This window comes from Periplaneta americana, chromosome 4 (assembly GCF_040183065.1).
Source record: "Periplaneta americana isolate PAMFEO1 chromosome 4, P.americana_PAMFEO1_priV1, whole genome shotgun sequence".
Lineage (NCBI taxonomy): Eukaryota > Metazoa > Arthropoda > Insecta > Blattodea > Blattidae > Periplaneta > Periplaneta americana.
Window position 1 is genome coordinate 75,967,306 of NC_091120.1, and position 13,514 is coordinate 75,980,819.

Sequence of the window (13,514 nt, forward strand, 5' to 3'; positions counted from 1 at the left end):
AACGATATAGTAGGCGTATTCTACTAGTATTACTACTACTACTGCTGCTCCTACTACTACTACTACTACTACTGCTCCTACTACTACTGCTGCTCCTACTACTGCTACTACTACTACTGCTGCTCCTACTACTACTACTACTACTACTACTACTGCTGCTACTACTACTACTACTACTACTGCTGCTCCTACTACTACTACTACTACTACTACTGCTGCTCCTACTACTACTACTACTACTACTGCTGCTCCTACTACTACTACTACTACTACTACTACTACTGCTGCTACTACTACTACTGCTACTACTACTACTGCTGCTCCTACTACTACTACTACTACTACTACTACTACTACTACTACTGCTCCTACTACTACTACTACTACTACTGCTGCTGCTCCTACTACTACTACTGCTCCTACTACTACTGCTGCTCCTACTACTGCTACTACTACTACTGCTGCTCCTACTACTACTACTACTACTACTACTACTACTACTACTACTGCTGCTACTACTACTACTGCTACTACTACTGCTGCTCCTACTACTACTACTACTACTACTACTACTACTACTGCTCCTACTACTACTACTACTACTACTACTACTACTACTGCTGCTCCTACTACTACTACTACTGCTGCTCCTACTACTACTACTACTACTACTACTACTACTACTACTACTGCTGCTACTACTACTACTGCTACTACTACTACTGCTGCTCCTACTACTACTACTACTACTACTACTACTACTACTACTGCTCCTACTACTACTACTACTACTACTGCTGCTGCTCCTACTACTACTACTGCTCCTACTATTACTGCTGCTCCTACTACTGCTACTACTACTACTGCTGCTCCTACTACTACTACTACTACTACTACTACTGCTGCTACTACTACTACTGCTGCTCCTACTACTACTACTACTACTACTACTACTACTACTACTGCTCCTACTACTACTACTACTACTACTACTACTACTACTACTACTACTACTGCTGCTCCTACTACTACTACTACTGCTCCTACTACTACTGCTGCTCCTACTACTGCTACTACTACTACTGCTGCTCCTACTACTACTACTACTACTACTACTACTACTACTACTGCTGCTACTACTACTACTACTACTACTACTACTACTACTGCTGCTCCTACTACTACTACTACTATTACTACTACTACTACTACTACTGCTGCTGCTGCTGCTGCTGCTGCTGCTGCTCGTAATAACAATAATAATATACTTCCTCTGAAGCTTACCGCCCTCAGCAAGAACGTCTGTAGAGGCGTTTGCGCCATCGGTGCCCGAGTCAGTGAAGAAAGTTCCTATCCTCCTGCCAGCAAGGATAGTTTTTATGGCATTGTCCTGCATGCCATTGCAGATTACAACACATACCCCGTGGTCCAGCGCCCAGGCAGCCGATTTTACCTTCGGAAATAAAGTAAACACACTGACAAGAGATATGCTTCGTAACATGCAGTAGCTGTAGCAACCACACTTCCTAACATTCTGGAATTTACTTACATGTCGATATCTAAGAGAACTAAAAAATGTTTTTATGGAGAAATTTTTGCGTCTATAGATATTTTTTTGCTTTCGTTAAAACATTCAGAATTCATTTACACCGTTTAGAGTCAATATTATTGAGCGCCTGCCTTTAGAATCCGTTGAAATTAAACCAATCAGGACTGTCTGTCACTGCAATATTTTCATAGCTAGTATCACAAGGGTTTACAGGCGAAAGAATTAACCAACTAGGTGGGAAATCGCGTGATATTTGTATAAAAATATTTAGCGAATAAATAAATAAATGAATAAATAAGTAAATATATAGGTAGGAGACAGACAGACAGACAGATGGGCAAGCTTGCCAGACAATCCAAGCAAATAATAAAAAGAAAATGACATAATTAAATAATTACTCGCTCTACTACAAAAATGAACCACTAAAAGTCACCAACGCGTTTAAATATTTGGGAGTAACACTGCAAACAACGACAAAGTCCTTCCGGATCCATGTCAAAGAAAGGGCAACATCAGCAATCAAGGCAATATTTGATATTAAGAATGTAAGGCAGCTCAGCCTGGACACTGCTATTAGACTCTTCGAGGCAAAAATTGTCCTGATAATAACCTACGGCATTGACATCATATGGACCAACCTAAGCCTAAGAGATCTCAGAACTATGGAAAACGTCAAAGTGCGGTTCTTAAAAGCAGCTCTCGGGATCTCAAAACACGCGCCATCGAGAATAGCCTACGAGTTGGCGAGGGAAAATTTCTTAATAGAAGACTACGGTACAAACTGCCATCTACCGAGAATTCGACCAGACTGCTAGCGGAAAGCAGACAGAAAAGAGACGAGATTTGGCTTGACTTCTATAGCACGAACGCGATGACCGACAGAACTTGGCAGGACCCAACCAAGAACTACGACATACAATAACAAGTCTGGCGACCCACGGCTACCACTACAAACTCTGCAAGACCCAACACTACCACTCTCCTAGTCTGGAATGCTTGTGCGAACTCTGTGATCAGCTCTGCGAAAGATATCACATAATAAAATTTAAGAACAGAATCAAGTCAATTAGAGAATACAGCAAAGAATAATAACAAATCAACTCTTGCACACTTGTGCGCATTTCTTCTTATTATTAAATTATTACTGTATTAAATATGATATTTAAGTTGTTAACAATACAGATTTCATTTGCAGCATGGCCTTGGCCTCCTGCAATATGAAATGAATGGGTAAACGTTAAGCAGTAGCTATAGAAGACCACCTGTGTGGAGTAGGAACTCTGCAAGACCCAACACTACCACTCTCCTAGTCTGGAATGCTTGTGCGAACTCTGTGATCAGCTCTGCGAAAGATATCACATAATAAAATTTAAGAACAGAATCAAGTCAATTAGAGAATACAGCAAAGAATAATAACAAATCAACTCTTGCACACTTGTGCGCATTTCTTCTTATTATTAAATTATTACTGTATTAAATATGATATTTAAGTTGTTAACAATACAGTTTTCATTTGCAGCATGGCCTTGGCCTCCTGCAATATGAAATGAATGGGTAAACGTTAAACAGTAGCTATAGAAGACCACCTGTGTGGAGTAGGGGTTAGCGTGCTGGTCTCTTACGCAGAGGGCCCGGGTTCGATTCCCAGTCGGGTTGAATTTCTTGGTTGAGGTTTTTCAGGCTTTCCCCTCAGCCGTAAGGCAAATAAGGCAAATGCCAGCAAAATTCGGGCCACCAACATTCCTGAATATCACCGGCTTCTTTCATCAGCGAAATCATATTCATAACAAATCAGTAATACATATCGTCGTTGTTCCTGCAATAACTCCTATGTGCAAAATATAAAATTTTTCAGTAGGAAGAGAAAACACATTTATTCATTCTATGGCAGTGCTACATAGGAGATTGTGAATTCTTACATTTTGGAAAGAAAGAAATATAATTTAATTACATATAGGAGATATTATTATTAGCTGTATCACTAAGTTATTAATAGAACAAAAATATAAAAAAAATACATTTGTCACATAGGAGTTATTACAGGAACAATGACGATATACAATCGCCATCTAGTTCACAACAATACAATCAGTCTCAACAATAGTACACACTCCTTCGTATTTCACCCAAAAGATTAACTCGCGATATGACCAAAGATGTTAAAGCTTGTATAAATAACAGCGAGAAAAAGAAAGCTATAGAAATTCTGATGAATGAAACAGCGAAATCAGACAAATATCTAAGGTTATAATCCTCTGTTTAATATGCAGCCTGTCTCTAAATTATATAGACAAACTTTTGGATCGGATAGCTAACCTTATTTCAAAGACTTTTCGTTGATGAATCCATGGGCTCGGACGCTACGTTTCAGTGCAAGAGGGGTTTAATGCTACCACCCATTAGTTTACTCAGTCAGCACAGTATCATTCTTCGACCCGGTTTGTTTATTCCCTGAGCTCGGTATCATGCATTAACCCAATTTGATTACGACCTGAGATCGGCAAGGTTGTTTACTTCCATCTACTGGGTGTTCAGTTCAAAATGTGTCTTGGCTCGCTGTATGCCGTCATGTGGCTAGCTGATGAGCCTAGAGAATTCAATCTTCCTACACTTCCGCAGCTCAGGTGTATAATCTAAGAGGCAGAGAAGTTGGCTAGCAAGTACGGCGTTCATTCTGAAGAGTACGTGACGATACGTATGGTAACGCCGGTAGTGGCAGGAATGTGAACTGTTTGGAAATACGTACTGTCGGGATATGGGGAGAGGGTTAAGACGATTACTTACGTATTTGTTGACATTGACTTCGACGGTCAACATGGACACGGAGCATTTGATTTGTGTTGTGGAATGTTACCGTACGCAACCGATGATAACAAATACCCTGCGTACGACTTGCCAGCGCAAAACACAGTTCGAAAGAGGTTATGGTAGCACACAGACCGTACAGACCGCCATCTGTTGCTACGATGTTCAAGTTATACCGTACACGTTCTCAAGTTCAGATTGAAGAACGCCTTAAATAATAGGCAACTTCTCTAACATATAAACTGAAACTCGCTTCAAATCGGTGACCCAACAACAGTGACGTCATGACACACTTTGAAATGAACACCCAGTAGTCTGTTGACTTTTTGTGCTCAGTATCATTATTTCAGTCATTCTATTTAGTGCTTCTTCTCGGTACAGTACCCAGTAGAAGTCTTCCTTGCTTACAAAACATTGCATTTTGTTATATAACTACGGCAAACATGGAACATTACACACGGAATGAGTTGGCGGACATGCACTTGGTGTACGGTGCAGCATTTGGTTCTACTCGTGCGGTTCAGAGGCTTTACCAGTAACGGTTTATAAACCAACGGGTTCCTCACCAAAGTACATTTACCAGCAATCGTCGCAGACTACGCGAACAGGCCTCATTCGATAGACGAGCAGAGGGTTAAGGACGGCATCGTTCTATGCGAACTCCTGAGACCGAGGAACTTGTGCTGCGGTATGCCGAGAACAATCCTTTGATGAGTACGAGAGCTATCGTTCACCAGTTCAACATTAACCATTATACGGCCTGGAGAATTATGCAGGGACTACTGTTGCATCCTTATTGGGTTATTTTACGACGCTGTATCAACATCTCAGGTTATAGCGTCTGAATGATATGAAGGTGATAATGCCGGTGAAATGAGTTTCACAATGAAAATTAAACATAACGTAAGCCTTAACTTAAGAATACAAACGTTACGGTAAAATCAAGAAGTCATACCATCATTCACGATGGGAACATAAACATAACAGCAAACATACTTGGTAACCATGGAAACATAACAACGACACCATTTCCTCATATTCTGTCGTATACTTGAGCGCTCCACGATTGTGTTCTGTTTGCAAATCACGTAAGCATAAGCATGAAAGTTTGGAGTTTGCAAACTTCTGTGTTTATGTTACGGTTATGTTTATTTTTTATTGTGAATGGGCCTTTACCCAACATTTGCTCGTATTGGGTTGATGGAAAACCCAGAAAAAACCTCAACCAGGTAACTTGCCCCCATCCGGAATCCTGCATCCTTATCACCTTGCAAAGATCCATGCTACTAAGACAAGTGACTATCCATTGCGACTTTTTGTACTTGATATTTGAACCAAACTGTAGTCCAACCACAGTTTGCAACCCGTGTGTTGTTCACAGATGAAGCATGCTTCACACGTGAGAGATTGTTTAATTCCCGTAGTTCACATGCTTGGGCTTTCGAAAAGCCCCATGCCAGGTTTGTGGGATTGTAGCAATGAGATTTGGTGTCAATGTGTGGGCAGAATTTCTGAATGGCTTCCTTGTGAGGCCATATCTTTTGCCGCCACGACTCATCGCCAATAAATACTTGGTATTTTTGCAACAAGTTCTGTCTGAGTTACTGCACCCGATTCCTGTTAATATCAGACAAGAACATGACGGGGCACCATCTCATTTTAGGGATGAAGCACGTAATCATCTGACAGCTACATTCGGCGATCACTGGATAGGTCGAGGTGTGTCCGATGTCTGGTCGGCGCGTTCACGTGACCTTACTCCACTTGATTCTTTTTGTGGGACCACATGAAGTCTGTGATTTATGAAACTTCTGTTAACTCTGAAGAAGATCTTGCAGCACGCATAGTATGCTCAGCAGCTGAAATCAGGGAAATGCCTGGCGTCTTTGCAAGGTTGCGACAAAGTATGGCACGTCGATGCAATGCTTGTCAGGAAGTCAATGGACGTGTGTTCCAGCACTTGTTGTAGTGATGAGACAGTAAAGAAATGGATCCATCCTTCTAATTTAACACTGAAGTGAGTCTTTTTCCAGTACATTCGGTTTGTTTTCTGTACGTTTGGGTCAATAAATTATGCCTGTAACATTAATAATTTGTTTATTCACTTTTCATGTAACTAAATACTTCATTCTCTTCCTGTACGATCGAATCATGTAATGACATCAACCCCTCTTGCTCTGGAAGAAAGTGTCGCAACCCATGGGTTCCTTTACAAAAACTGTTTAAGGAAGGTTGTCTATTCGACCCAAAAGTTTGTCGGTCTAATTTGGAAACACCCTGTATATGACGGTAGAATTAATATAATTAAAGGTATATTGGATTTATTATTAATAACTATTATAGGTGACAGTTTCCTTTGTTTAATTTTTCGATAAAATGTAAAAATAAAATAAAATAATCGTTACGAAAATTTCAACATCTGATTCACTTCCTTAGCAAGGGCAATGAGTTTAGTATGACATACTCGTACTATTCTGACGTCAATTAACGACGGATCAAGCTCTTGCATTAATATGGTGTTTACTAGAGGTACGTAAATACTTAATTTGTTGCATAAATTATATTTCATACATATGTTGTCATAGGCCCATACTAAACGACTCTTCAACAAACAATTTCAGATGAAACGTAGTAAATACATTGAAAATAGGCTACGTGTACAGATATATGATATATATTCAATAAGGAAATAAAGGAAAATATTCATTACTAATACAATACTTTTCTTGTGCATTTTATTTGGTGTAATTGTAATATTCCTTGTATCGTAGTTTTACTCCTGGTTGAGTGTTAGAGAAGGCCCTATAGCCTTAAATCTGCCAGGTTAAATAAAACCATTATTATTATTATTATTATTATTATTATTATTATTATTATTATTATTATTATTATTATTAATTTATTTCAATCTTAATAATTATAATCGCATACCTTTTTTCTCCGATTCCAGAATCTTTCTCACTATCATAACTTAAATACTCGATCACAATATAACACCATAGAAATACCACTCCACACATCATCTCTTTATTCTTCATCTTTCATTTCTCGTCACTGGAATTCTCTGCCGCCTAAAGTCAAGGGCTGCCGAACTTTAATTTCTTTTAAATGTAAATTAGAAAAATATCTTATGAGTTGCCAGACCTAACGCGTTGCAAATATTTAATGCAATGTATTCCACTGTATTTATTCTTATTTTTATTGTGTAATCATGCAAATCGTGTTTATTTATCACTTAACACCAATATGTACTCCACTGTGTTGTTTTTTAAATTAATATTTTTTTTTATTATTATAAGTCTATTATTTTTTATTGTGTACATTTTGTTAAATTGCCGATTTATGGTTTAATTATGTGAATCCTACTTACTTGTAACCTAAAACTAATATGTGTTTACTTTATTTTTAAACTGTATATTTTTATTGAATTATTAGCTCCGTTTTTGTGTGATTCGTATTTGATTCTAACAATTATTTTATGAAGTAAATTGTTATGTAACTGCCTCTTTTGATATCATTATGTATCTAAATCGTATCAGTATGTAATTACTTAAATCTGATCCAGTTGCATGTTCAACTATGTAAGCAAGTTACTGGTTGAGTGTAAGAGAAGGCCTTATGGCCTTAACTCTGCCAGGTTAAATAAAGCCATTATTATTATTATTATTATTATTATTATTATTATTATTATTATTATTATTATTATTATTATTATGAAAAGAACAATTCCTTAAAATGTAATTATCACAATAATAAATAACCGATAACATAAAAGTTTCACGTAATTACAAAGATCCAATTAAATCCTTGTCATTTTTATTATTATATTCGTGAAACAGTTCTAATAAAATTCACTCGAGGGTTTTATTTCTCCCCACATAATTTTACTTGCAACTGAAATTCGTCGTAAATTTATCAGTAAAGCTGGAACCTCTCGAGGCGTTCCACAATACATTTTTATAACAGTCTTCCCATGTCAGATAATTTAGTTTGTTTCACCTATGCTGGTTTTAGGGATTAACTGCGTCGTTTTATTCTTTCAGGTAAAGCAGGTAAATATATATACAATACAACATGAATGATTACACTAGCTATAAATGAGAATAATGGATGCGTATACTACATACACAATTGTAGATAAAGTACATCCCACGAGAAAATGCTACCCAGAGGAAAAAAAACAGGAACCCACCTCCGGGAGGCGATTATGCTGTGAAAATACTACTATGAAATTGCCATCAAATATGAAAGTGCCGGAGGGTGAGAGTTTTGGAAGGAAAATAACAGTTATATTACATCACAGCGCAGTGCGTTCATTACATAGACCCAAAAACCGTGGGCTGACGTTTAGAGATTAGTTGATTTTGCAAATTTGTGCACAAAGCTTTCGCTTAGTTGCCCGAAGCGACTCCGCCTCTATCCAGTTGTGATTCATTGTGCACAGGACTAATTATGTAATGGGACTGGATTGTACCAGGGCCACGAAACTGAGAGATTAATATTGTACAAACAAGTTGCCACTCGCCTCTAGAAGGATCTTACGGTTTCAAGTCGTGGAATTCGGTAGGAATAATTGAACATAACACGAGAATACATTGATACAGAATTCAAAAATGTTTGAAGTTGTGGTTGATGGCAAGAAATGCGTAGTTTTACTGCTTAAATAGCTATCAGAGGGAAACTGCAACGTTTATATATATCAGAAGGTTGAGTTCAGGTTTTTAATAAGGTTGATGACCATAAATGAGTATGGAACATGAAGAAATGAAACAAACCGAATTTATTAAATTTAGTTAAAGGAGTGTAAGAAGGATTTAAAAAAAAAATATGAACTGGGAATTAACTTCCTTAAAATACATACAAATTACATTCATTACAGAAAGTAAAGAAATTGATTTCACTTCAAAGGTAAAGAACTTGTTGGGAGAAAAATCGTTTAACAACGTTACCCTGGAACAAATTACCGCGATGGAATATTTATAGATGCAGAAACCTACTACTGCTATTGCTACTGGTTCTGCTACAGCTACAGCTGCTACTACTACTACTACTGCTACTACTACTACTACTACTACTACTACTACTACTACTACTACTACTACTACTACTACTACTACTATTGCGACTGCTACTGCTACTACCTTTCAAATTGACATTCATATGGGCAATGTAGATCGCATGGAACTATGAAGCAAGTGTTCAATTACTATTATATTGCAGTATATATTTTACACGTGTTGAAGGAATTATCGGACTTTGGTCATCATATTCAATTCTTGTACTTATTTGGTGGTCCCTAATGGCAGATCCATTTACAGTTTGTGTCATATTAAAAAAAAAACTTTCGTCTGTATCAAGAACCCAACTTATTAATAACAGGAGTTATTCTTAAGGTAACGAAAGCATTACAACGTTTCGTAATTCATCTTCAAAGAATGCAGGAAAGGCATATAGGTACTGTAATTGACTGTAGGTGAATTCTGTCTTAAGTGATAGAACGTTGCCACTTCTTACGAATGACTGTCATGTCAGTTATGTATACGCTTTGCAAAGGATACGATAGAAACAAGTAGCAGTACCGTGAGGGAGAAGTGAAAAATTAAAGTTACAATGTTCTTGGTCGTCTATATGTTCAAAAGCTGCCGAAGGACAAACTAACTGTATCCCCAAGGTAATTTTTATCGGAAACATTATCTTCAGGTGGCGCATTGAGCATAACGTTATAGGTTTTTAGTTGCGATATCGTAGAAGATGATATATAATTTATAAAGCATTCTACTTGGAATTTCTAGTGGGGAAACAATAGAAGAGAACGTGAAAAAAATTACAGAGCACTTCGATACCACCAGAACCCTTTAGTTGTTTATTTTATTTTATTGGAACCTGGTTTTTTCTACGTATGTGGTTCAATTGCCACAAGACAGTGATTCTGTTGAAAATATCAGCAAATGTACTCTTAATTTTCTCAAAACAATAACATAAACTTAAACTGGTTACAACTGTTCCGATGGCACAGGGATGAAAAATGGTGTGATATCAAAGTTCGAACATTTCGTAAGGCGATCTTTACATTAGCTCATCTCTTAGTTAATTGCAATGAATTACCTCGTCGATATTTATTTCAACAGCTGGATGGAAAGATGACAGGTCCAAATCAGTTTTCTGGAAGAATTGGTCCGAATCGTGAATCTTGTGAGAGCCTAAAATGTATGATTTCAATGCAATTCCTGTAGAATTACCCAACTCTTGACCTACAGGATTTAAGTAGCGATAAAAAGATATATTTACATTTGTCTTGCTATTTCATAACGTAAGTAACCACCAGATCTGGCTAATAGAGAACCACAGATTATGGCCCACTCCAAGTGGGTTACTTCAACCTTATGTATCCACTGAAAATCCATCGAACAGTTAATAATTTTAACAGAATTTCTAATGAAAGTGTATGCTCAAGGCTTTTCCACGGGTCAGAGATGCTTCGAAGGACATTCTTAGCATAATTTTAAAAAATCAACTTACTTGGACATATAGAAGTGATTGTGCGTAATATCATTGAAAAAAAAGGGATTTTTCCACTTTCAGAAAAAATAATTACTTGTCATGATCCAAGACGAAATAAAACACATTCGAGATCTAGCAATAAGGCGCATTATGAAGTCAAGGAACGAAGAGCAGCATTCGAATATACGTCAATTCGAAGAACCAAAATTGAATTCTGGCGCACAAGAATAAACCTCAACTTAATTGGTCAGATGACTGTTGGAGCGAGCCGCCAATTATCCAAAATTTGAAGAATAACGAATTTGAAAGGATGATCAAGCTGGGATCTATCATGGAGATTGCCAAACTTTCCCTGTCACTTTGAAGTAATTGAGCGACATTATAAAACTAGTGGCTGAAGCCTAAGCGAGTGTTTGTGGTAAAAAGCTAGAGATGAGTTTATAACAAGTCATTTAAAATCTTGTTGTTAGGCACAATTTCAAACAATTTTTTTTTTTTTTCGAAATCTAGTGGTTTCGCGCCACCTGAAGATGATGCATAGCGAAACTAAAATGTTACATACCCTCTTACTTAACCAATCAGCTGCCATTGTAGATATAGGTTTTCATAAATTAAAGTATTTTTATCAATTTTTAAATATTTTTATTAATTTCACAACTGTGGAGCCATCTAAAGATGTAACTTGATCAAGACAATATTTTGCAGAAAAACTTATCGGAGTTCTAACCAATACGCAGTTATTATGAATATAGGTATTAATGAATGTTATAAAATAAAAATTTGGTTTATTTCACTCCATCCTACTGTACGTGTCTGCCCTTCTTCCGATGCCAAACAAACACTGGCGATGTTATAAATAAGATCTTTTTGTCTATGATAAAGATAGGGTTGTTTATTGTAAGCGAGGGATATTTTCAAACATGACACATTCTATACTTCAAGCTGTGGTCAAGATTGCGAGGAGCGATGTTTCTTACAAAAAACTACGATGAGAATTACGTTACTTCGATTACGAATGTTGTTTTTAACGTTAACGAAAATAATAATCATTCAGGTTCTATTTCCTTTCAAAATTGTGATTTTTTTTGTAATTCCTTCTCCCTAATCGAATTTATTTTGGCCATGTCTCTGAACGACTGGTATACTGTATTTGTGCATTCAGCTAACCTTTATATATTTCTGGGAGTTGCATGCATGACTTGTAGGACTTCAGAACAACCCTCCATACAGACGAACTACATAAGTGTCATAAAACTATGTGAATAACAACCTTCACAATATGTATTTCTAGGATTTCCATTATTATAATTGTGTTATTACAGTAAGTTACTATTGTTCATGTTTGCTGTGTGACGTGACAGTGCGTAGCGACGCTAGCAGAGTACAGGCATGCCGCGCACTGCAGAGCGTGGATCTGCCGTAATAATCTGCAGCTGTGGTCCGACCACAACACGTGCAAACACAGGCCTCTGCATTCCACCAGCTACATTATGCGCAACAATGAACGATCTCGAGAAACTATCCATAATTAGTCGTCTTATAGAAATATAGACTATCAAAGGTCAAAAAACTACTCAAATACCTTGGTGAAGAATAAAAATGTTTCTGGCACCATCCACTCGTTTCTCAGTATCACATTTATTCGTTGCTACCTTATAAAAATCGAGAGATTCAAGCGTAGTGTAAACTGTGCAACTCTGTCTCTTTGTCAGTTAATCCTCGCATATTATTATTTGTGAGACTATAAAGTTACATTTCTAACGCTATGTGGATGCAAACACTGGACACTCACATCTACCGACAGAAAAATTGGAAGTGTCTAGGATGAGACTTTTAGTTTAGCTGCAGGAAATTATCTAAAACATACCAAAATGAATATATATACATATATATATATATATATATATATATATATATATATATATCTCCTAATATTTTTTTGTAGTCGAAACGGACTGATGTACTTAATCTCGAAGTTAGTGATGCCAATAATTATTATGATATTGGCAAAATCAAGTCGTTCTTCAAACTTCAGCTTGCTTTGTATATTATCGTTCTATCAGGTGTACGTTTTTGATGTCATCAACTCGTTGACCAAACCTCAGTTTGCTCTGTATATTATCATTCTGCCCGTTGTCCTTTCTATATACTAGCTTACTGTATGAACAAACATTCGTGATGCCATCAACTCGTTGATCAAACTTCAGCATACTCTTCAGATTATCACTCTATCAGTTGCCCTTTCTATTTATTCGCTTGTCTGTGTGAATAAAATACGTTTCTGATGCCATCCACACTTTTACAAAACTTCAGCTTGCTCTATAGATTTTCATTATATAAGCTGTCCTCTCCATTTACCGTACTGGCTTTCTTGACTTCTCTACAATCTGAGTTGGCTGTGATCTAGGATCAAATAAAGTATCAGAAAAGAGTAGTGTGTCAATATCTGTTTCAAAGAAAACAGCATTGAGAAGATCCCTATCTCTATGATCATTGACTGACTCGCAGCGATACGTGTTGCTCCAGAGCCTTCTTGTTGGTTTCTACCCCTTTCTTCTTCTTGACTCCAATAGGTATTGCTAGAGCTGAAATTTCGACAAAATCGGACAGCAGTATCCATACCTCCAAAGTGTCTTCGTGACGTAAAGGAGGTACCTAC

General features: G+C 37.1%; 1 protein-coding gene across 1 annotated transcript in view; it reads right to left on the minus strand.

The window, feature by feature from the left end:
- Positions 1–13,514, minus strand: part of P5CS (Delta[1]-pyrroline-5-carboxylate synthase) — a 150,810-nt gene that overhangs the window by 69,489 nt on the left and 67,807 nt on the right. Inside the window, exon 8 of the mRNA XM_069823601.1 lies at positions 1,285–1,453. Coding sequence (XP_069679702.1) covers positions 1,285–1,453 — 169 coding nt within the window. The remainder of the gene's footprint in view (positions 1–1,284; positions 1,454–13,514) is intronic.